This window comes from Lontra canadensis, unplaced genomic scaffold (assembly GCF_010015895.1).
Source record: "Lontra canadensis isolate GAN:19392208 unplaced genomic scaffold, GSC_riverotter_1.0 scaffold3, whole genome shotgun sequence".
Classification (NCBI taxonomy): domain Eukaryota; kingdom Metazoa; phylum Chordata; class Mammalia; order Carnivora; family Mustelidae; genus Lontra; species Lontra canadensis.
Window position 1 is genome coordinate 15,773,674 of NW_022630997.1, and position 23,816 is coordinate 15,797,489.

The window sequence follows — 23,816 nt, forward strand, 5'->3', positions numbered from 1 at the left end:
ACCGACTGAGCCACCCAGGCATCCCCCCCACCTTTTTTTTTTTTTTTGGTTTGTTTTTGTTCTTTGATTTTAGTTCAATTCCACATATGTGTGAAATCATACGATATATCTTTCTCTGACTGCATTCCCATAAACAGTGCAAGAGGATTCCTTTTTTGACACACGCTCACCAACACGTTTTTCTCGCTTTTTTTATTTTAGCCATTCTAACAGGTTTGAGGTATGATCTCATTGTGGTTTTGATTTGCATTTCCCTGATGATAAATGATGTTGGGCATCTTTTCATGTGTCTGTTGGCCATCTGCATGTCTTCTTTGGAGAAATGTCTGTTCATGTTTTCTGCCCATTTCTTAAATTTTATTTTTTGTGAATCTCCACACCCAATGTGGGGCTTGAACTCACAACCCCAAGATAAAGATCTACATGCTCTACCGACAGAACCAGCCAGTGCCCTTTTTCTGTCCACCTTTCAATTGGATTATTTGTTTTTTTGTGTGTTGAGTTGTAATAAGTTCTTTATGTATTTTGGATACCAGCCCTTTATCAGATGTCATTTGCAAATATCTTCTCTCATTCAGTAGCTTGTCTTTTAGTTTTGTTGTTTCTTTGGCTGTGCAGAAGCTTTTTATTTTGAAGTAGTACCAATAGTTTATTTTTGCTTTTGTTTCCCTTGCCTCAGGAGACATAACTAGACCCACAATCTGTGTTTTAACAACTCATCCACGTGACTCTGACACGTTCTAAAAACCACTGTTCCAAAGTAAGGGGAACTTTTTGTATAAAGGGCCAGGGAGCAAATATTTTGTTTTGCATGCCACATACATGGAAGTCTCTGTCACATATTCTTGTTTGTTTGTTTTTTTACCCTTTAACAATATAAAGCATTCTTAGTTCCCAGGCACACAAAAGTGGGTAGCAGGTGGATTTGGACCCTTGAGCCATGGTTTGTCAACTTCTGCTCTGAAACAACACAGTTCCCATTCTGGAGTGTCCAGTAAAGACAGGTGGATTTTTCCTCTGTAGTAAGGGAAATCGACAATGGCCTCCAGGCCTCAGACAGGTTCCCCTTACCGTTGCGGTAACCTCTTCCATCCCAAGGCCAAAGCAAGACCAGATCCTGCTTTTCATCCAGGCTTTATTAACTCAGTCTGCAGACAGTTCACTGTGCTCTTTCAAGAAATTTATTTGATTCACAGTGATATCATTTGAATAGTCATAAATTCTACCAGACAGAACTCGATACAGACATTGATCGCAGGTAAGCCACAGTGGTCTCCCATGACCACCACACCCGAGCCTGAAAAATCACCTAGAGCAGCCCAGATGGGAAGGGCAAGTGGCTACACTTTGCTATGTGTCCTTTAAGGCTCTTTGATCCTGGCTGATTAGTTCTCAGAGGTGTCCAGATAAAACGCCCCTTTCCTATTCAGTACACACCAGTCTTTGGTGTTTAACCCAATGGGCTGAGGAAGGGAGGCAGCTGGGGAAATATACCCATTAAAATGTGTTATTAATACCTACATACATAGTTTTTACACACAGTTAGGATTTATCTTTTAAACAGATATAAAACCAGACATGATTTTAGCACAGGAGAACAAAATCAGTGTCACTTTGTTGCCTCGTGCAGTGGCTTTTTAGCACTAAGAACTCCTGGGTGCTTGGTCAACCCAAGTTTAGCAGCATTCCCAAAGACACTTTCTGACAAGAGGGCACTGGGGAGGAGAATGGGGAAGAATGAAGAAGAGTCCCAAGGTGACAACAGACTTCTTCCCTCCCCCTTTCTCAGTTGGCTAGAACTGCAGGGGCAAAAGTTTCCATAGCGTGAGACAAGATGAGGAGGAAGGGAAGAAGAAACAGGGGTGGGAGCTTCCCTTTGTCCCAGGGGCTCTTCCCCAGTCCTGGCTGGAACTAGAATCCCAAAGGTTTCCTAATGGTTTCTCCCCAACCCCCAAATTTTTCCAAATGGTTTGCTTGAGTATCTCCACCAGGTTCCAGCAACTTCTCCCTCAGGGAATCTCAGCTCCTGGTCTTCAGAGGATGGTAGTTGGGGGTAGGGAGTAGCAGAGAGAAGACTTGGTCTTTGCTCCCCTTGTTCACTTTTATCCCCTGGAGTCCAATAACCCAGGTGCCTGGGTGAAAACAGGAGGCTCCCCACCCCACCCCCAAATCCACCCTGACCTTTAGGCCTTGTTGGCAGAGCAATGAGGGCACAGGTGTACAAGGCAGTTAAGGAAGGACTGGTGAATATCAGTACAGACTGATCCTTGCTGGGATGGGGCATTTAGAGCCCCTTATTGAAGTAGACATAGGGCACAAGTTCTCCATACTTGGCCTTGATGGTGTCTTGGAGTTCTGGTTCCAGATAAGAAACTGACAATTCACTGAGAAGAGAAAAGAAGGGGATTATGACAAGCAGCAAATTACTGTCAGATAAAATCCAACTCAAATGCCACCTCCAAGAAGCACTTTCTGATTTTTCCACCAGAAAGGGCTTCTGTACAACATAATGTGTTGTTTTTACTTCTACTCAGGCCTGACTTCATTCTCCCTGGTGCTAAGTTTCCATCTTCTCTGTAGGATTGTAAGCCACAGTGCTTGGAACACAGGAGATGTCTGCAGATGACACTGAAACATGAAGATGAAAGCAGGGGAACCTGGCCTCTTCTCAGTGTACATCCAAGCTACACCTAGTCTCCTGGAGCTCGTCCTCTCCCCTCCCCCAGTCTGATGCTTTGTCTCCCTTTTCCACCATTGCTTCGCACACCCCTTCCCTGCCCGGGCGAGGGAAGTAGAGCGGTCCAAGTCATCCATCCCCAGGCAAACACAAGCCAGAATGAGTACCTAATCAACTGGGACAGAAAGTCTCTTCTTGCTCCCCCACTTCTCTCCAGGGCGGCCCTCATTCCACTGTGAGGGAGCAACTCATCCCTCTGCCCCTTAGAGTTCTGTTCTGGTTTACCATCCCCCAGGGTTAAGAGGCTCAGAGTTTAAGCTGATAGTCACTTCGCCTTGGACAACTGCTGCCCTTCCTGCCCCTCTTTGTCTCCTGTAGCAGGCAGGTCAGGAAGAGCAGGGACAGGGCATTCGGTAAAGTGAGGAACTGAGGACTCTTACCATTTCTGTGGGAAGAGCCCACAAGCCACTGGCACCATGAAGATGAGGCTGGAAGGAAGGAGAAAAAATGTGAGGGGCATCTCCCCACAGGCCTGTTCATACCCCGTCTCTGAGTCCCACGAAGAAGCGGGGAGCTAGATGCCTTCCCCACTGCCCCCTGGCTCCCCTCCCTGCAACTCTCCTCCTGGTCTCCAGGGCAGGATACTCATTCCAGCATGGCATGAAATTGGCCCCCCTCCACCTCCCCTCCCTCACCCCCATCCACCTGTCCTTCAAGCAGGTGAAGGTTACAAAGGCACTGGCAGTGCAAGCAGCGGCCCTGAAGGCCACAAGCACTGAGGAGGAAGGGTATGAAAGCCAAGGGCTGGTGCCCGCGGCCAGAAGCCCTAGGTTGGTAGACAACAGAACACAGCAGTTTCTCCAACCTCACTGCAAACACGAGCAACTCGGGGGGGCTTATTAAAAAGCAACACTGATGCAGGAGGCCTGAGGAAGGGCTGGAGAGGATTTCTAAGGTCCTTCAGGGTGCTTCAGGGCTGGGGGTGCTTCAGGGTGCTTCAGGGCTGGGGCACTGTCTTACAGCACGTGGGACTCTGACCGACCAGGGTTCGGATCCCAGCTTGGCTACTCGCTTGCTCTGCAATCCCGGGCGAGTGAGCCCTGAGCCAGCAGAGGAAGGTCTACTCTGCAGGGCTGTCGCCAAGCTCAGAGGAAATGACCTGGGGATGGTGCTCAGCACGGGGGAACCACTCATGCAGTGGTTCCACTCACTTCAGCTGGCAGAAGGTAGTGTGGTGCGGGAGATTGCCGGGGACTTGACCCGAACTCCAGCAATTATGAGCTACAGAGCCCGGAGTTCTTCATTTGTAAAAGGAGATGATGACAGGACCTAGACCTCCAGGGCTGAGGGTCTTAAGTGAAATGATAGGCATGGAGCATGAGCACAGTGGGGACACACAGGACACACTCCACACGTGTTGGTGGGTACTGTTGTCATTAATTAGCCCCATGGCCTCATAAAGTGTGCCTGATGCTAGGATGTGGCCAGTCGCTGGCTGGAGCATGCTGCCATGACTTATGGTGTTTTCCTTTTGTGCGAGGTTGGGACACTTGACAGCCCCAGCGGCCCCCTCTTTTTGTATGTCTGAGCGTATTTATTTATTTACTTAATTTATATTGAGACATCATGGCCGGACGGCATTATGGGCAGGCAAGGTGCCTGGCCCGCTGATCTGATACATTGATATGCTGTAATGTGACTATCAGGCCATTGGCTAACATGTCTGTCACTGTCACAGTTATCATGTCTTTCTTTATTGCTATTTTTTTTAATTCTTTATTTTTAAGTAATCTCTACACCCAATGCAGGGCTCAAACTCACAACCCTGAGATCAAGAGTCACAGGCCCTCCTGACTGAGGCAGCCGGGTGCCCCTAGAATTTTTATGGTGGGGCTGTATTGTGGTTTTCACCTCTTCTCCGGTCTGAAGATCAGAGGCCACACCGGGACAAGAGGGTACCCAAGCACTCTGCTCTCCACGTGGCTCTGGGCAGAGCGCCTAGCCAGCCTGATGCCCTCAACAAAGATGGGGCAAGAACTCCCCGGATGGCCCTTGGGTGTTCCGAGCTCAGGCACTATGGAAGTGACAGAAAAAAGTACATGTTCCCCAACATAGGCAACACAAGAAGACAGGTCTCAGGTGCCCCAGCTGTCACAGAACCCAACCCAGAAAACACGCTACTGTGCCCCAGCTGTCACAGAACCAAACCCAGAAAACACGCTACTCACAAGCAGCCAGACAGCAAAACTTGCAATGGGGCGTGCAGGAACTTGACTTTCTGCACAAAATCGAAGGAAAGACAACATGAGACTTAGAGATCTTAACGCGAACCCCATGCCTGCCCTACCTCTGATCGGCCAGCTAGAAACCCACGGGCACAAAACTCCTAGCCGTGAAGGAGAGGAGAAGAGGGCTCTTCTTCCTCTCTGCAGACAAGGCCCCACACAAGCGGCCATGACCTCTAAAGCAGGCAGCTGGTGGGGACCAGCACTGGCCCTATTTGAGCAAGATGAAGGCCTGTAGCTAGAGGAAAGGACAAGGATCAGAAGCTCTGAAGTGTAGGTATGGCTGGGGGGCTCCAGGCAAGGCAGATGCAAAAGAGGACCCCACTCACCTTCATGAAATGCAGCTTTTCCAGCCTTTCCATGATGACTGGCAGCAAGACTGCAAGAGACCAGGGAGAAGCCAGGAGAAGGGCTGTCAGACTCTTCCCAAGACCCCTCTCCAAAATCAGACCAGTGACCCACCTCCCCTGAAGTTCCAGAACATACTTTTGGAATGGAAGACTGTGTAGACATGGCCACCCCCAGACTGACCCCCAAGTGCCAGCAGAAGGGTGCTTTCCAGACTTTTCCACCTGCACACCTATAATAGGACACGAGCCGCAGGCCCAAAGCATCCTTCTCAAATTCAAATCTTTTAAGGCTTATGCAAACAAATCTCGTATCCCGCTCTGTAACATACCCCTGCTAGGAGCAAAACTACGGCAGAGGATTTCTTTACCACTGTCTCCCTGGCACCCCGCACTGTGTCCAGCACATTGAAGGGACTTAATGAAAAGAACTTTCTTCGCCAGATCTCTGATTAACTGATGTTCCTAGAACTAGAACTGATGTTCTCTCATGGGTTTCGGCATTCAGCACTACGTAGATGTAAGATGTGTAACGTGTGGATTTGGTACATTTATATATTGTAATAGCACTACCCCTGTAGCATTAGCTATAATCTCTATCACATCATGGAATTATCATTTTTGTATTACAGTGGGAAAAGCCAGTTTGAGAAGCACGACTGTAGAGGCTGGGGCCCCACCGCCCACAAAAGCTAAGTGTGGCTGAGGCCTCCATCACGTGTTCCAGGGTCCCCCCAGGAGGGTAGGGCTTCTCTATCTTACTCATGCCAGGGGCTGCCATGGTGATCCGAGAAACAACCACTTGGGTGATGCCTATGGCCGCAGCTCTCTGAGGGCAGAAAAGAGTAAGTTGTCAGGAATGACCTTATCCAGTAGCCATGGGCTGTACCAGAGGGTGAGGTCAAGGCTCAGGGTCAGGGTCAAGTCTGAGATGATAAAGGGGAAGGGATGGACCCACCAGGGACTGGGTCCTCACCCAACCCTCTCTCACCTAGCTAGACCTTTACGGCTTCAGGACCAGAAATGATGGAGAAAAGACATGACAAGCCTGTTCTGAACAAGAAATATAAGGAAATCGAGGAGAATGAGAATGGAATCAGGGAGATCCTGTAACAGAACCCGGGCCTGCTCTGACTACTAAGAACAGGACAGGGTAGAAGACAGAATTCCCTCCTCCCACCCCAAAGGGATGCCTCTGCTCACCCGGGAATGACCGATCTCATTCTGATTCCTGTCCTTCACGCAGATCCCCTGGATGAGTTCCCTAAACACAGACAGGAGTTGCTGGACGTGGGAAAAGGGTGCTGGAGGCCTGCCAGCAGTGGGACACAGCAGGGGACCAAGGCCAGTGCACTCAAGCTCTGGGAAGCCAGCCCCGGCAGCCTGGTCCTTTGATCTTCCTTATGCATTCCAGAGTGGTATCTCAGAAGCTAAGAGAGGTAGGCCTGGGCTCAGACAGCCTAGGTCAAATCCTGAAACAGCAGAGTAAGTTTCCGAACTTGAGCAAAAGTTTCCTGATCCTTCTGAGGACTCAGTTAACCTCATCCGAAAAATGGGGCTAATCGTGGCACCCACTGCAGAGGGCTGGTGAGGATTAAAGGGGATGACGCCTGCAGAGAGCTTAGTCCAGCACCTGACAGAGTGACTGCTCTACAAACACTAGCTGTACTGACTTATTCTCAGGCCAGCTCCTGACAGCACTCATCCCCAGACCAGGCAGGTGGCTGGGGCTCCTTTGTTTGTTGGGAAGGAGCCCCTGGGTGGGAGAGAAAGAGGAGAGGAACGTGTACACCTGACTATTCTGGGATTGTGCTCTTTCTGCAACAGCTGTTGTGACAGTGCCCATTTGCTGGCAGTTCCAAGAAAAAGTGGCTTGTATATATCGGTGATGGTGATGACGGTGATGACGGTGATGACGATGACCAGAGCATTAACAGCGTACACTTAGGCGGCACATGATACCTCCCAGGTGCTATCAGGGAGAGCCTGAGTATACTACATCATTAGGTCAGACAATAGAGGAATAGCCATGCTTTCTCTCGCCAAAAAAACAAGCATTGCAAGACACACAGGTTTCTCCTTTTACCTTTCCTGCTGCGAAGCTTAGAGCCCGGTGGCTGGAAAACATCTATCTACTCTTCTGGCTTCTTTCAAAGCTTCTTGGCTCTGTTCTATCTTTGGACACCTCACTCTGCTACATTGCATTCTGTAAGCCAGCCCCAGGGCTTTGGAAGTAGGGAGAGTTCACAACTGAAAGCCAGTTGCAGTTGAAAGGACATGATCTCGATGAGCCCCCACAGGTCTACCCTACTCCCCGCCATCCCACACCATCCAAACAATGACTCCCACAGCACTCATCACAGATTAAACTTAAGTCAGCTGCCACTCCCACAGCCATCACCCTCGGAGCAGCCTGTCCTTTGGGACCCTTCAGAGGTATAGGCCAGCAAGCCCTCCCCACACCCACCTCGGTCCCCCAAAGCCACCCACTGCCTTGGTTTCCTGCCCTTGCCCCGCTACCCTGTGGTTTGTAGGGAAGAAATGGGATCCCCATACTCACTGCTGTCGCATCATTGGGATGTTGACACAGTTAGCAGCAGCCACAGCGGCAAAGGGCACCCAGCGGCCCACCAGGGGTGGAGCTCTCTGTTGGGGGAAGGGAACAACAGGGCTCACACCGGAAGATGGGAGGGGAGGGGGCTTAAGGACTACAAAATACTGCCACATTGATCCAGACGCTTGGTCTAGGAACCCACGTTCCCTCAAAGACCCGAGAAAAACTAACCTGGGGATACCTCTGCTACATTGCCCCCTACTTGGCTGGGCTCTGGCCATACCGGACTCACCCAGACAAGGACAACAGCGCCAGGCCTAGGGGATGTTTTCCTAGGGCTTTGCTGCCCCCTAGTGGCCACCATGCCCCCAGCAGCCCCAGACAGTACCTTGGTCAACATGTTCATGCCCACAGCAGTGGCCACCGCGGTGGTTGTGGCTGTGATGTAGGAAAGGGCCATCTGCCTAGTGGAGGAGAGACAGGCTTGAGAGTGGGGAGCCCTGCCGGCTGAGGGCAAGTTATTGAGTTGACTGAGAAATTCTGGAAATGAGGCTTCTTGCCTGAAACTTGACCTGTCTCATCCTGTGAACTTCCCCATCCTCAACGCACACGCAGTGTTCCAGTCCCCTCGGCCTCCTTTCAGTACTTTTAACACCCAAACTCTTTTCTGCTTCAGAACCTTCACCTGCTGCTGCTCCCTATCTGGGGAATTCTTCCGTAGGCTAAATCCTTATCCTTCAGAAGTCAGCCGAAATATGGGCTCCACAGAAAAGACTTCCGCAACGAGCCCATCCACACAGATGCCCCTCTGCTGTTTGCTATCTTGTCACCTGTTTGTTTCCTTAAGGGCAGCCGTCACAACCTAAAATTGCTGTGCTTGTTTGCTTAAAAGACCCTAAATTCCACAAGAACAAGGACCCTGGAACCATGCCTGGCACTTAAAAGCTACTCAAGAAATAGATGAGGGGGGTATCCAGGTGGCTCAGTGGGTGAAGCATCTGCCTTTGGCTCAGGTCATGATCTCAGGGCCCTGGGACTGAGTCCTGAATCGGGCTCTCTGCTCAGCAGGGGGCCTGCTTCTCCCTCTCCCTCTGCTCGCCACTCTGCTCATGTTCTTTCTCTCTCAAATAAATAAATAAATAAATAAAATATTAAAAAAAAAAAAACTATTTGAGAATGAATGAAGGAATAAACTTTGAATTGGTCTAGGAAGATACTCTCCTAGTCAGCCTCAGAAAATACTTGCAAACCCTAAAAAGGGGAACTTGGTCACCAGCCCTGTACAAGTCTCATCCAGAGAAGACAGCCCAAGAACCCTTTAGAAGGGCTGTTTTCCTGAAGACAAGAGGACAGCCATCTGCTCCAGACCAACATGGACAGCCTGGGGTTCAAGTCTCCTACCTGAGGGATGTGGGGGAAGCTGCATTCCTGTTGGTATAGTTGACTAAGGCATTGAAGGACTGGTTCACCCATTGCCAGAAGATCACCGCCGGCATCGTCCTACCGTAAGGGAGGCCCAGAGAGGTAAAGAAGAATCCAATGGAAGGGAGGGCTTGGGGCACACCAGTCAAACCAGACGACCTGCTGTGTCCCAAATTGTTCCCATGCTGTTTCATGCATCAGGGACTTTGCACAGGTTGGTCCCTCTGCCTGGAATGTCTACACACACACACCCCTTCCATCCATGGCTAAATCCTGCTCTGTTGAGAGGTCACTGCTTCTTCGGGAACCTTCCTGACCCTTCCCCTGCCCTTCCTGGAACATGAGTCATTCTATGCTCCCTTCTCTCACAACCCCATACTCTCCCTCCGACCTACCACTTAGCAAGCTGGACTATAATTGTTTACTTGTTGGTCTGCTGAACAAAACTGAAAGTTCCTTGAGGGGAGGGGCTGAGTCTTAATATTCCCCACACCTGGCCCAAGGCCTGGCTCACTAACAGACAAATGGATGCATGGGGGAGGGGAGCAGAGGGAGGAGAGGAAGAGGGAGGAGTAAAATTTCCAACAGCTGAAGAGAAAGTTTATTCTCTCCCCGCTGGGCTGAAAGGGTCTTCCTATTTTACGGGTAGCGGCGGTGCGGGGGGGGGGCGGTGTCATCTTCCTGTATTTTTTACTAAGACATTACATTATAAAAATACATTAGAGGGGCGCCTGGGTGGCTCAGTCATTAAGCGTCTGCCTTTGGCTCAGGTCATGATCCTGGAGTCCTTGAGATCGAGCCCCACATCAGGCTCCCTGCTCAGCAGGAAGCCTGCTTCTCCCTCTCCCTCTCCTACTCCCCCTGCCAGTGTTCCCTCTCTCACTGTGTCTCTCTCTGTCAAATAGATAAATCTTGAAAAAACAACAACAACAACAAAACATTAGAGGCACCTGACCAGCTCAGACAGTTAAGTGTCTGACTCTTGATTTTGGCTCGGGTCATTATCTCAGGGTCATGAGATAGAGCCCCCAAATCGGGCTCTGCACTGGGTGTGCAGCCTGCTTGGGCTTTCCCTCTGTCCCTCCCCACTACCATGGCCCCCTGACCCACTCATGTACTTTCTCTCTCTCTGCAAAAAATAAATAAAATAAATAGATTTAAAAATAAAAATACAGGGGCACCTGGGTGGCTCAAGTGGGTTAAAGCCTCTGCCTTTGGCTCATGTCATGATCTCAGGGTCCTGGGATCGAGCCCCACATCAGGCTCTCTGCTCATCGGGGAGCCTGCTTCTTCCTCTCTGCCTGCCTCTCTGCCTACTTGTAATCTCTGTCTGTCAAACGAATGAACAAAATCTTTTTAAAAATAAAAATAAATAAAAATACATTAAAATTTCATTATTAAATAAGTACTTTCTAAAGAGGGAATTAGGATGGCTTATTTATTGAGAGTTCTGGAGACAACTGCCTCGGCTAACATCCAGGCACCCATCTTTCCCGGCTGTGTCCCAAGTGTGAACTTGGACAGGTTACATAACCTCTCTAGACCCTCAGTTCTTCACTTATAAAGTTGAGAGGACAGTAGTACTTCTCTGTGGGGCTGATGAGAAGATTAAATGAGGTAATCCATGGAAAGAATTTAGCACAGTGCCTGGTATTAGGTAAGGGGTCAATAGAGATGGCTATCACTATCATCACCACAGGGCTCCCTGCCTGGCAGACCCAAGTGGCCACACTGCCCACTGCGTTACTCCCAGGCTCTCTGTACCTGTAGAACTGAAGCATGAAGCCCGTGATAATCATGCCTCCGGGGACCTGGAAGGACATCCGGCCAATGACGTTCATCTTCTCCCCGGTGTCAGGGTGGAAGGCTGAGTCGTACAGCTTCTTGGCGTACAGCAGCTGCTCCACTTGAGTGCCTGGGGGCACGACCCCCATTCTGCCCCCCAAGGACAACAGAGTTACAGCCCAGACCCCTTGCCCCAAGTCACTCTGCCGCCTCCTGCCTGAGAGCTCTGTCCATTCCCCCATATTCGGCTTCCACCTCCTCCCCAGGGGATCCACCGTGCGGCTCCAGGGCCTCAAGTCCCTTCCGCTCACTGCTCACCTGCTCTTCTCCACCATCACCTTGGCCCAGTCCAACTCCCGCTCTGGTACCAGGACAGTGCGTGGGTCTGTGATATTGAAGAAGTGTTTTACCCGTCCCAGGAAAGTGCATTGGTCCCAACGGGGTTCATCAATGTTAAAGCCAGACAGATCAGCCTCCATCTCACTCACACACAAAACTGTGGACTTAAGAACAGAGGGAAAATGAGGATTGCCCCCCAAACCAAAGTCTGCCCCCGAGTCCCTGAGCTCCTCTCTCAGTTACAGAAGGCCTGCTTTCACCAGCGACTAGCAGCATTTGACCAGGCTCGAGAAGGTCCCGGTGAATGGGCACCAAACTGAACAACCAGAGACCAACACGGGTTTCCTGAGGAGCTGGGGGCAGCCAGCCCTGTGCTTGATCATGCTGGGGAAGACCCTGGAAACAGGGACAACACGGTGCCTGTCCTTGGGGAGCTGAGTGTAACTGCAGAAGAGCCCGCCCCGGGAACAGAAGATAATATACGCAGCAACAGTAAGTACAGGAGATGAGAGAAAGCAGAGATGGTGGGGCGCCGTAAGGAAAGGGGGCTTCCCAGAAGAGACAGAATATGAGCTGTAGAAAACAGATTTATCTGAAGGACGCAGAAGGCATGGATCACATTCAAGGTAGAAACAATTACAGAGAAAGGTAGAAATGAACATGGCACGATCACTCTCATCATTTCAGCGCACGTGTGCGTGTGCACGGTGCGCACAACCCTGTGAGAGATCCCATGCCATGGCTGCGAGTGAGGCACCATGCCTGCCCTCAAGGACTTACAGGATGGAGGGTAAAAGACAAGGAGAGCACAAGGACAGCAGTGTGAACAATGATGTGAGCAGACACTGGGGGCAAAGGAAAACCAGAGAAGAGGCATCTAAAAGGGAGATGACCAGATCTCCCAGTTTTCCAGGGACTGCTGTCCTGGAGTAATTATTAATAGGGCCCCCTTCCACTATCAAAAGTCTCCCAGACTAGGGGCACCTGGGTGGCTCAGTTAGTTAAGCAACTGCCTTTGGCTCAGGTCATGATCCTGGAGTCCCAGGATCAAGTCCCACGTCGGGCTCCCAACTCCATGGGGAGTATGCTTCTCCCTGTGACCTTCACCCCTCTCATGCTCTCGCTCACTGTCTCTCTCTCAAATGGATAAATAAAATCTTTTAAAAAAAATGTTTTTAAGTGTCCCAGACTTGGATGATAAATTATATAGTCCCCTTATCTGAAAGGGATAAGGGGTCCTGAACATGCTTTGTGAACAGAAGAAATAAACAATGTTTTGAAGGACGGGTAGAATCAGATAGATAGAGGAGAGGTGTCCCAGGCAAAAAAAAAAGAAGCCAGCAGTGACCGCACACAGGACGCGTGGGGACCAGATAATGTGATCACAGCTAACGCTTACTGAGCTGCGACTCTATGCTAGACATTTTGCTTGGGGTTCAACGTGCATTTTTCTGACTTCATCTTCACAGCAATGCTATAAAATAAATACCCTTTAATCTAACCCCATTTTATGGATGAGAAAACCAAGGCACAGGTAAGTAACTTTACCAAGTCATATAAGTATTAGCCAGTGACAAAGCCAGGATTTTAATTCCACTTGATTTACTTTAGAATTCTCGTCTCTAACTGGGTTCTGGAATCCATGTCTTGAAAAATTAAGGCAGGCCTGACATGTAAGGAGCTTGGAAACTGTCGCTCCTGTCCTTGCAACAAGAAAAAAAGCTGAAAGAAAACAAAACATCAACAACTCTTCTTAGATGCCTCAGTGAACTGAGGTCCCAGGGCAAACCACTGCCCCCAAGCCTGGAGAAATAGGCAAGCACAGAGAACCACAGCTTACTGGGAACAGAAGCCTCTGCTGGGCAAGTACCACTGGAAAACTTAAACTATAATTGACCAATTGCTGGAAGCTCAGTGTGAACAAGCTTGCAAATTCAAAATTCCAAGGGAATTTAACCTTGAGTGTGGGGCCCACTTTTGAATTCACCTTCAAGCGTCTACCAGGCTCTCAAGGTGAAGACCAGAGAAAAACCCCCTCGTACTTCTGATACAGAGATGGGAAAAGTAGTCATTCTGAAGTATACCCAGAGGTGTTCTTCCTAATAAAGCATGTCCTCAAAAGAGCCTGTTTTACCAGAGCCTAACCATTTTGGGTTTTCCTAGAACCTAACCAACTTGGCAAAAGGTAAATACCCAACTCCAGCCCTTTTTAACCTTCCTATCTCATTTAAAGGGGGCGAGAAGAGCCTAAGGAGCACTCTTGAAGGTCCAGGGGCACAGGCTCACTGCAAGGCCAAGAACTAATCACGGGACTATAGAACACTCTCTCTTCCCTTGCACTTGACCACTGCAGGTGGTACAATGCTCCTATGTGGTAACAGGGAGAACCGAACAACCACAGAAAGAATTGGAAGTTTCAGACTTTATTTAAGAAGTCTCTAGAAACCCAAAGACAACAGGAGAGACAAAAACAAGGACACCAATGAAAATGTTAACCTCTGATACCTACAACTTCAGGAAACAGTAAATACAACCCAACATCTCACCAGACAAAGGTAAAATGGCACAGACATCTGGCTCCCGACAAAAGATTACAAGGCATACTAAATGGCAAAAACATAGTCTGAAGAGAGAGCAAGTGTCAGAACCAGACAGCAGAGATGTTGGAATTACCAGAACTATGATCGATTGGCTAAGGACTCCAGTGGGAAAGTGGACAACATGGAAGAAGAAATGAATAATGTAAGCAGAGACATGGAATCTCTAAGAAAGAATCAAAAGGAAATGCTGGAAATTTAAAAAAAAAAAAAAAGGTTCTGGGGGCAGCTGTGTGGCTCTGTCAGTTAAGTATCTGACTTTGGCTCGGGTAACGATCTCAGGTCCTTGGGATCAAGCTCCACGTTGGGCTCTACGCTTGGCGGGGAATCTGCTTGGGCCTCTCCCTCTGCCCCTCCTCTTGCTCGTGCTCATTCTCTCTCTCTCTCTTTCAAATAAAACAAGTCTTTAAAACAATTTCTGTAACAGAAATGAAGAATGCCTTTGATGGGCTCATCAGTAGACTGGACATGGCCAAGGAAAAAATTCTATGACCAGGGAGCCTGGGTGGCTCAGTGGGTTAAGCCTCTGCCTTTGGCTCAGGTCATGATCTCAGGGTCCTGGGATGGAGCCCCACATCGGGCTCTCTGTTCAGCAGGGAGCCTGCTTCCCACTCTCTCAGTGCCTGCCTCTCTGCCTACTTGTGAATAAATAAATAAAATATTTAAAAAGAAAAAAAAAATTCTATGAGCTTGAATGTGTGTCAGCAAAAAATTCCCAGACTGAAAAGTAAAGAAAAAACGAAAGAAAAAAAAAAAAAAGAAAGAAAAAAAAAAAAGAAAAGAAAAGAAAACAGAATAGAAAATCCAAGAGCCTTGGGGCAATGCCATAAGGTGTAACATGCATGTAATGGGAATGCCAGAAGAAGAAGAGGGAAGGGAAGAGAAGAAATACTTAAAGCAATAATGACTGAGAATTTTATAAACTAATGACAGACGCCAAACCACAAGCCCAGAAGGCTCAGAGAACACCAAGGATAACTACTAAAAAATCTACACCTGGATGTGAATGCAAACTGGTATAGTTACTGTGGAAAAGAGTATGGAGGTTTCTCAAAAAATTAAAAATAGAATTACCATATGATCCAGTAGTTCCACTACTGGGTATTTACCCAAATAATATGAAAACACTACTTCAAGAAGATAGATGCACCCCTATGTTTACTGCAGCATTATTTATAGTAGCCAAAATATGGAAGGAGCACAAGTGTCCATGGATAGGGGAATGGATATGAAGGATGTGGCATATATGTACAATGAGATCTTGCCATTTGCCACAACACAGATCTAGAGAGTATAATGCTAAGTGAACCAAGACAGAGAAAGACAGAGAAAGACAAATACCAGATGCGTCCACTCATATGTGGTATTTAATAAACAAAACAAACGAACAAAGAAAAAAAGATAACAAAAAACCAGACTCAGGGCACCTGGTGGCTCAGTCGGTTAAGCATCTGCCTTCGGTCATGATCCCACCAGAGTCATGGGAGTCCAGCTCCCTACTAGGCAGGGGAGCCTTCTTCTCCCTTTCCCTATGCCCCTCCCCTTGCTTGCTCTCTCTCTCTCAAATAAATACATAAAACCTTTAAAAAAAAGAAGAGAAAATCAAGGAAGAAATCTGAGGGAGGGAAAAGAAAACATCTTACCTATAGAGGAACAAAGATAGGAACTTCATTGGCTTTCTCCTCAGACACCACACAAGCAAGAAGAACATAGAGTGAAATATTTCAAGCATTGAAAGATAAAAGCAACACATACCTAGGCTTCTACACCAGCTAAATTATCCCTACAGTGAAGGAGAAATACAGGCTTTCCCAGACAAAACTGAGGGAATTTATCACCAACAGAGCTGACTTGCAAGATGTTAGAGCTCTTCAGAGAGAGATAAGAGGTCATGAAGTCAAACCTACATAAAGAAAGAGTGTCAGAAGGAATAAATGAAGGTAAAATAAAATATTTTTCTTATTCCAATTGTTACCAGTTGAACAGAGTTTTTGTTCAAAGTAACAGCAGCAACAATGTATTTGATGATTATAGCCTATAGGCAGTGATATGAGAGACAGTAGTGCTCCACCAGCTACGAGGGAGGATCTGGGAATACTGGTGTAGGTTACCCGCACTACTGGACAGGTGCTTTGGTGTTTCAAAGTGGACCTGGATTAGTAAATGGGTACCACAAGCTCTAGGAAACCACTAAAAAATTTCCAGAGGAAGTAAAACTGATATGCTAAGAGATGAGAGAAAATGCAGTCATAAAAAAGCTAAAACTTTTTGAGGCTTCGGGGCACCTGGATGGCTCAGTTGGGAGAGCACGTGATCTGGGGTCATGAGTTCAAGACCCACGTTGGGTGTAGAGATTACTTAAAAATAAAATCTTTAAGCAGGCACCTGGGTGGCTTAGTAGGTTAAGTGGCCGACTCTTGGTTTCAGCTCAGATCATGGTTGTGAGATCGATCCCCACGTGGAACTCCGTACTCAGCAGGGAGTCTGCTTGAGATGCTCTCTCTCCCTCTCCCTCTGCTCCCTTTCCTGCCCCTGCGCATGCACACACCCTCTCTCTCAAATAAATAAATAAATCTTTAAAAAAAAATTAAAAATTAAAATTTAAAAAAAAAAAAGCTAGGAGCACTTGGGTGGGTTAAGCCTCTGCCTTTGGCTCAGGTCATGAACTCAGGGTCCTGGCATTGAGTCCCGCATCAGGCTCTCTGCTCCGCGGGGAGCCTGCTTTCTCCCCTTTCTCTCTGCCTGCCTCTCTGCCTACTCATGATCTCTGTCAAATAAGTAAATAAAATCTTAAAAAAAAAACCAAAAAACTAAGGCTTTTGAATTTTTGCTTGAGAATTCCAGGAAGCCATTAAAAGATTTTAAGCAGAGTGACAAGATCAGATGTGTTGTTTAGAAAGAAAACTCTAGAGACTTGGATGGCTCAGTCAGTCAAGCATCTGCCTTCGGCTCAGGGCACAATCCCAGGGTCCTAGGATGGAGTCCTGCACCTGGCTCCTTGCTTGGCCAGGAGCCTGCTTCTCCTCCTGCCTGCTGCTCTCCCTGCTTGTGCTCTCTCTCTGTCAAATAAATAAGTAAAATCTTAAAAAAAAAAAAAATAGAAAGAAAACTCTAGGCAATGACATGAAAATAAACTCGGTGTGGTAGGACCTCAGAGGATGCAGAGAGATCAGCTGGATGGGAACTTCAGTAATCAAGGCAAGAAGAGGTGGAGCTCATGTGAACCCCAATTCACCAGGAACAGAGAAGGGGGACCAAAAAGAAACTTTTAAAGCAGCAGAATCTTGGCATTTACTAAGTGATCAGTTATAGGAAGATTACTCTGTAAGTCAGCGTTCAAGCACAGACGCAGAATCAACAGGATATATACATCCTTTATATATATTCACGTAATATTTAGAAATTTATAAAAATGGATTTAGTACAAGGAATTAGCAAACTGACTTATGTAATTGTGGGAGCTGGCTAAGCAAGCCTGAAGCCATTGGGACAGGGAGTTAGCAAAGGACAATCCTGGGGAGGGAAGGAGAGCCATGCCTGCCCAGCCATGGCCTGAGTCTGTGACCGCAGGGGATGCCTAGCCCTCTTTTAAGGGGATTCCATCTGATTAAGTCAGGCCACCCAGGATAATCTCCCCTAGATTAACTCAAAGCTAACCAATTAGGACTCTAATTACATTTGCAAAATCCCTTCATCACCGCGCCTAAATTTGTGTTTGATGAATGGCTGGCCGTCCTTGCCCACTCTAACTGGAAGCACACCAGAAGGGAATTAGGAGGATGGGGTAGTTGTTTGGCCTACCTAAGTTGACACATCACAAGAATTTAGAGCAATACCCGGGGCTTCTGATTGAGGCCATTATGTGCAGAGACAAGTAATATAGAAATATAGGCTTTAAGGAGGAAAACAGGGAGCTGGATTTTCCATGTGTTGAGTTTCAAGTACCATGGAACTTTCTTAAATGCAATAAGCTGCCACCTGTCTCAGGTCCTTTACAAATGCCCTTCCCTGCCCGGAATACCGTTCCTTCCCCCTCTTCACTAACACCTACACATCCCGCCCCGCCCCAGCCATGTTTTAAGGAATAATTTTCTAATTTAACTCTCAATCTCCTACTACTAGGCCAATTTTTTTCCCCTTGAAAAATATTGCCCTGAGGATTTTTCATATATATTATATCACAAGCTCATAGACACAGCTGGAGTAAGATTTAAAGCCATCTCAAGTTATACCATTACCAAAATCCTAAAGCACTCACAAAATTGAGCAAACGAAACCAGTATTTGAGTATGTGAGAAGGGAAACATATTGCTGATGGAAGCCACAGGACTAGTAAAAAAAAAAAAAAAAAAAAAAAAAAAAAGTTTTATATTAAGTAGTGGTAAAATGAAAGGAGAATTCTACCCAAGACTTCTGCCTCCAAAGAGCCCCATAGGCCACTGTACCTGGAAGGGAAGCCACAGCAAAGCCGCCTCAGAATAAGTAGCAGCCTGAAAAGCATCTGTTTTAGCACATAACATTGGGGTTCCACCCTATCCCTCAAAAAGTAGCCTTATGCTCTCCAGAACAATCTAGAGTTACTTGCAAGGAAGCACCCACTCATCTTTCAGATCGTGGCTAACCCTTTCCTCAAGGAATCCTTTGAAGGACCCTTGGCCCCTCTCTCTCCCCAACCACTAGATCAGGTGCTCGGCTTAAGCCCTCTCAGGGTCACAGCCCTCAGAGCTGTGACAGTTTGTCCTAACACTCTGTGGTTTTATTTTAATGAACACTGACCATCCCCTCTAGGTCATAAGCTCCTCGGACCCAGGGAATGTGTCCATTTTGCTCCCCACTGCTACTCCAGTGCCTAGCCCAAGAATTCAAGTATATGCTGAGTGAGAGGTCCGGTTTGTCAGCACATGGATACTTAGGCTTAAAAGAAAGTACAGTGGCGCCAGGGTGGCTCAGTCGTTCAGCATCTGTCTTAGGCTCGGGTCACGATCCGGGGGTCCTGGGATCGAGCCCCACATTGGGCTCCCTGCTCAGTGGAGAGCCTGCTTCTCCCTCTCCCACTCCCCCTGATTGTGTCTCCTTTCTCGCTCTCTCTCTGTCAAATATATGAATAAAATCTTCTAAACAAATAAATAAATAAAAGTACAGAGGGACACCTGGGTGGCTCAGTGTTTAGGCATCTGTCTTCAGCTTAGGTCATGATCTCGGGGTCCTGGGATTGAGCCCCACATCAGGCTCCCTGCTCAGCGAGGAGTCTGCTTCTCCCTCTGCCTTTCCCCGGGCCTTCACTCTCTCTCTCAAATAAATAAATAAAAATCTTAAAAAAAAAAAAAGTACAGAGATCTGAGTTAGAATTAAAACAAGTCAGCGGCATCAAGGCCATTTCAGAGAAAGTTTTCCAGTGAGAACACACAGAATGGGAAAAATAAAGTGCTGAGGGCATAGTGAAAACCACGACATTTAAGAGGCCAGCCCCCCAAAAAAGGAAGCCCAAATAGATGAGAAAGAACCACCAGAGATGGAGGAGGCTTCAGGAGCCAACAAATGCAGTAAAGAGAGAGATAGTTGATTTTTAGATTTTTTTTTTGTTGTTAAGGTGGGAGAGACTTCAGCAAGTGACATGCTGAGGTTGGGTCATTTCCCAGGAGGAAGGAGCCAGGAGAGAAGAGGAGGCCCCCATGGAGTCTTCATGGCACCCTCCCCTGGCCCTAAGGCCACCACTGAGTGGCAACCTCTGAAGAAGTCAAAAGCCAGAAGCGAGTGTCCACTGCTAGACTTAGGCCTCTCTCACTCCACTGCAAAGCCCAAGGGAAAGCTCTGGGCTTTGTCCTCTGGGGACAGGCTGACTAGGCCTCTTACAGGCTGGTTCAAAGACCAAAGCTATTTCGTGCAGTCACAACTGAACCCAGGAATGGGAGAGAGACAAGAATTTACCTTCCCTGACTCTACATGGGGCTAAAATAAAAGGAGTTGTCGGCCTGGCCGGCAGATCACACAGTACCTTAGATTACAGAGCCCCAAGGTGGGGCTCCAGCCCCTCTGCTGGAGAAAGCCAGCAAAGAGCAAAATATTTTATTTATTTGAGAGAGAGAGAGAGAGAGAGAGAAAGAGAATGCGCATGCACACAGGCCGGGGGTGGAGGTGCATAGGGAGAATCAGACTCCCCATGGAGCAGGGAGCCCCAAAGCAGGGCTCAATCCTAAAACCCTGGGATGATGACCTGAGCTGAAAGCAGACATTTCACGGACTGAGCCACCCAGGTGTTCCGAACATGCTATGCTTCCTTCTTAACACACACAGTCTGTCCTTGGACATCTCTCTCCACCCTCAACCCAACACTGGAGTGTCCTCTGCCTTTCATAAAGGAAGTACTTCTACCATGAAGGGGTAATCATTTGCTAAACTATTCAAGAAACTTTCCCCTCATTACCGAGGTCAGCATATGAGTTGCCCAGTTCCTGTCTTACAAAAAACATAAGGCCAGGGGCACCTGGGTGTCTCAGTTGGTTAAGCATTTGCCTTCAGCTTGGGTCAGGATCCCAGGGTCCTGGGATGGAGCCCTACGTCAGGTCAGGCTCCTTGTTGGCAGAGAGTCTGCTTCTCCCTCTCCCTCTGCCCTGCTCATTCTTTCTCTTTCTCTTTCTCTCTCTCTCTCTCTCTCTCTCTCTTGCATATGCACGAGCACACTCTTAAATAAATAAATAAAATCTTTAAAAAAAAAAAAAAAGCCCCACCCCCCAAATCTAATTTCTATGTCTAAAACATTTCTCCCAGGAGCCTGGGTGGCTCAGTGGGTTAAGCCTCTGCCTTCGGCTCAGGTCACGATCTCAGGGTCCTGGGATTAAGCCCCACATCAGGCTCTCTGCTGAGCAAGGAGCCTGCATCCCCGCAACCCTAACATGCCTCTCTGCCTACTTGTGATCTCTGTCAAATAAATAAATAAAATCTTAAAAAAAAAAAAAAAATTCTCCCCACATCTGCTGCCCCCTAGTGGGCACAGTTCCATGACTCCTGGGCAAACTCAAACCCTTGCATCATATACCCTCATAGCATCTTATCTTCATTTGTAACACACTTGGCTTTGTAATCATCACTTTCTCGTTACGTACAGTTATTTGTATAAAACTGGCCTCGCCTGGCAGATCGAAAGATTCATGCTGCAACTCTCCCAGGCCCTCTAAAAATACTTACTGCCTGCCTGAAATGCATTTCATCTTATTCTTGGGCTCCCTGAGCATCAAGGAAGTCACTCTTTCAAGTCACTCAGAATCTGTCTTGGTTACCGAAGAGCAGGCTTTGGGTCACGAAGCTGCAAATGGTCTACCCCTCCTATATTGAGTCCTATCTGGTCTCCAGGTTTTCTCTAGAACAGTTATTCTCCCTCTTCCCACATGAGCCATATCTAGTATTCCCTAAAGAGGTCACTACCATGTCCAGGGTGGCCTCAGTTCTGAAGGAATATGGTTCCACTACTGGGAACAAGGGGGGAGCTGGAAATCAAACAGGTGACTGACCAAAAGTTCTCTTTGCTTATAGGATAGGAGGATATCACAGCTCAAAGATGTGAGGATCCAAGATATCAATTTACCAAAGAAGAAACTGATGTTTAGAAAGATTCACATCAATTGAGTCAGCTTCCTGAACATTACACACAACTCTGCGCTTACCACAGCTCCAGTCCTGTCTATCCATCCAACAATCTGACAATAGCTAGGGCCTACTCTCCCAAGGCCACAAGGCTTGGGGTCACTTAGATGGGTCCTCCATCCACTACAGGCCAAAAGAAAGAAAGAGAGAGACAGAGAAAGGAAGAAAGGAAGAAAGGAAGGAAAGGAGGGAGGGAGGGAGAAAAGAGAAAAAAAAAAAGAAACAACCTATTACCTCTCTTGAAGTCAACCTTCTCAGACAGAGTTGAGTTTTGGGGCACCTGACTGGCTCAGTTGGTAGAGAATACAACTCTTGATGTTGGGGTTTGAGTTCAAGTCTTATGCTGGGGATATAGTTTATTTAAAAAAAGAAAGAGAGAGAGTTGATTTTCTCTGACAAACAGTATCAGAGCTCAGAGAACAGGCTTCCAAACTCCTTCTGGGTATCCTCTTGCAAGAGGGGTAAGTACTTAGTATTTCCCTGTTTGGATCTCCAGGTAGGAAGAAAAACAAAACATCATCGCTGGTACTTGCAATCAGAGGAAGATCAAGGCAGCCAGACTCAAGAAGACCAAACACAAAGACCACTTGAGATAGGCAAGGGTTGGTGCCAAAGCCACCTAGAAAAAGTTGGACAATGAAACTAATAATTACACAGGCAGGCCCAGGTACACTCCTTTGACTCCAAGGCAACCATGATGTTAGACACCAGACAACTCAGAAAGAGAAGTCTGCCCTGCCTTTTTCAGAAAAGAATAAACAGGCTAGAGACGAGTAGATTGTAGGAGTGCATGCTCTGAATTAGCCACTCATCTTGCATCTACTTAAGGTTCTGTACTGAGTTTTCTCTCCAAGGTTCTGAAGAAGGTATGCTGCGAGCAGATGTTTAAAAACACACTTTAGCTGAATGCATAAATAGTTCAGGACCATTCAGGGAAAATCCACCTTCGTTCCAGTGATGTTAAGTGGACTGGAAAGCCTGCTGGTAGGAAGAGGGGCAAAGCCCCAAAACCTAGACGAAGCAGTAATAGCTAAATCCTATGTAGCATTTTCCATGTGCCAGGCAATATTTTATGTACTTGACATACAATAATTCACCTATCGGCACAAGAACCCTGTGAAGGAGGTAAGAGGCGCACACATGACTGCAAACAGGTTTATCATCAGTGCCAACACTCTCCCAACTCTTAAAAAGTTGAGCTTACAACACAAATATAAGCCGTTCTGTTCCTCCTACCTAGACAACACATGAATGTTAAAATCACTTCCTCCAGGGGCAGAACCAGGTTCAAGTCCCGACTCTATATTGCTTAGAACAACCAATTCCTAGGGCTGTGAGAATGAAATGAAATCTTGTGTGAAAAGCATTCCACTAAAAACTATGTAATTTCCATGAGGGCAGATTTTTGTCCCTTGCTGTGTCTCTGTAGTCTAGAACAGGACCTGGCACACTGGGATTAACTCTTCTACCCGCTCTCAGCGTGGGGGAGGGCTGGGAGGTAGCGCCTCTCAACCCACCCAGAGTCCCTTTCGCTCTCGCTTGCTTGTAAAAGCGGGCGGGTTTTGCCTCCTCCGGGGCTGCAGACAGCGCACCATCTGGTCCAACGCTGCTTAGCAAAACATGGACATTCCAAAACGCCTTTCACCCCTGCTGTCTGCTCACCTCAGTGTTCAGGGCCAGTCCCCAGGCTGCTTCTTGCCCTCCACAGGCAGCCTCCCACCTGCGGGAGTCCTCCATCCTAACACAGATGTGGAGATAGATGCACAGCCCATAACGCCCCCAACACCTCAGCTGGGCCTTATGGCGCCGGGACCATATGGGAGCGGTCACTGAGCAGCCCCAGGCCACCATTCGCGCCACGTGGATACAGCAGGTGGAAGCCCAGCCCCCGCAGCAGCCCTGCCTGGGCAGTCAGGACAGAAATCCAAGCTCCTCCCTGGGATGTGCGGTCTACAGGAAGGTGTGGCAGGCGGCCTCCTCCCAAGACCCCTTACCTGGTCCCGGGAAGAATGCACTGAGACAACTGCCAAAAGAAGTACACTCCGTTGGAAGCCAGGCCAGTACCAACCCGCGGCCTCCGCCCGGGAACCGCCCCTCACCCCGCCCTCGCCCTGCTCCTTCCCAACCAATCACAGGCTGGGCGGCGCCCACCAGCCACGTGGGCGAGCT

At 47.9% G+C, this 23,816-nt stretch overlaps 1 protein-coding gene across 3 annotated transcripts; it reads right to left on the reverse strand.

Annotated features, from left to right (window-relative positions):
- Window positions 1–1,646: 1,646 nt before the first annotated feature.
- On the reverse strand, window positions 1,647–23,713 carry SFXN2 (sideroflexin 2). Of its 3 annotated transcripts, none has more exons than XM_032881252.1 (12): window positions 23,642–23,713; window positions 11,389–11,573; window positions 11,050–11,220; window positions 9,265–9,363; window positions 8,252–8,327; window positions 7,870–7,955; window positions 6,513–6,573; window positions 6,072–6,138; window positions 5,292–5,341; window positions 4,906–4,955; window positions 3,118–3,165; window positions 1,647–2,384 (listed from the first exon to the last, which is right to left on the reverse strand). In XM_032881252.1, the coding sequence occupies exons 2-12, from the start codon at window positions 11,547–11,549 to the stop codon at window positions 2,285–2,287; spliced, it is 969 nt and encodes a 322-aa protein (XP_032737143.1). In that variant the 5' UTR covers window positions 11,550–11,573; window positions 23,642–23,713; the 3' UTR covers window positions 1,647–2,284. The 3 variants fall into 3 exon arrangements, with proteins under 3 accessions (XP_032737143.1, XP_032737148.1, XP_032737142.1); XM_032881257.1 differs by lacking the exon at window positions 23,642–23,713 and adding an exon at window positions 12,958–13,154; XM_032881251.1 differs by lacking the exons at window positions 1,647–2,384; window positions 3,118–3,165; window positions 23,642–23,713 and adding an exon at window positions 4,406–4,838 and having other exon boundaries at window positions 4,881–4,955.
- Window positions 23,714–23,816: the final 103 nt, after the last annotated feature.

Bases quoted from the DNA above. Each gene is read 5' to 3' on its own strand.
- SFXN2 (XM_032881252.1), bottom strand. From the start codon at position 11,549: ATGGAGGCTGATCTGTCTGGCTTTAACATTGATGAACCCCGTTGGGAC. The intron at 11,221-11,388 runs GTGAGCAGTGAG...CTTGGGGGGCAG, and splicing joins GTGATGGTGGAGAAGAGCAG to AATGGGGGTCGTGCCCCCAG. The intron at 2,385-3,117 runs GTAAGAGTCCTC...TTCTCTTCTCAG, and splicing joins GGGCTCTTCCCACAGAAATG to TGAATTGTCAGTTTCTTATC.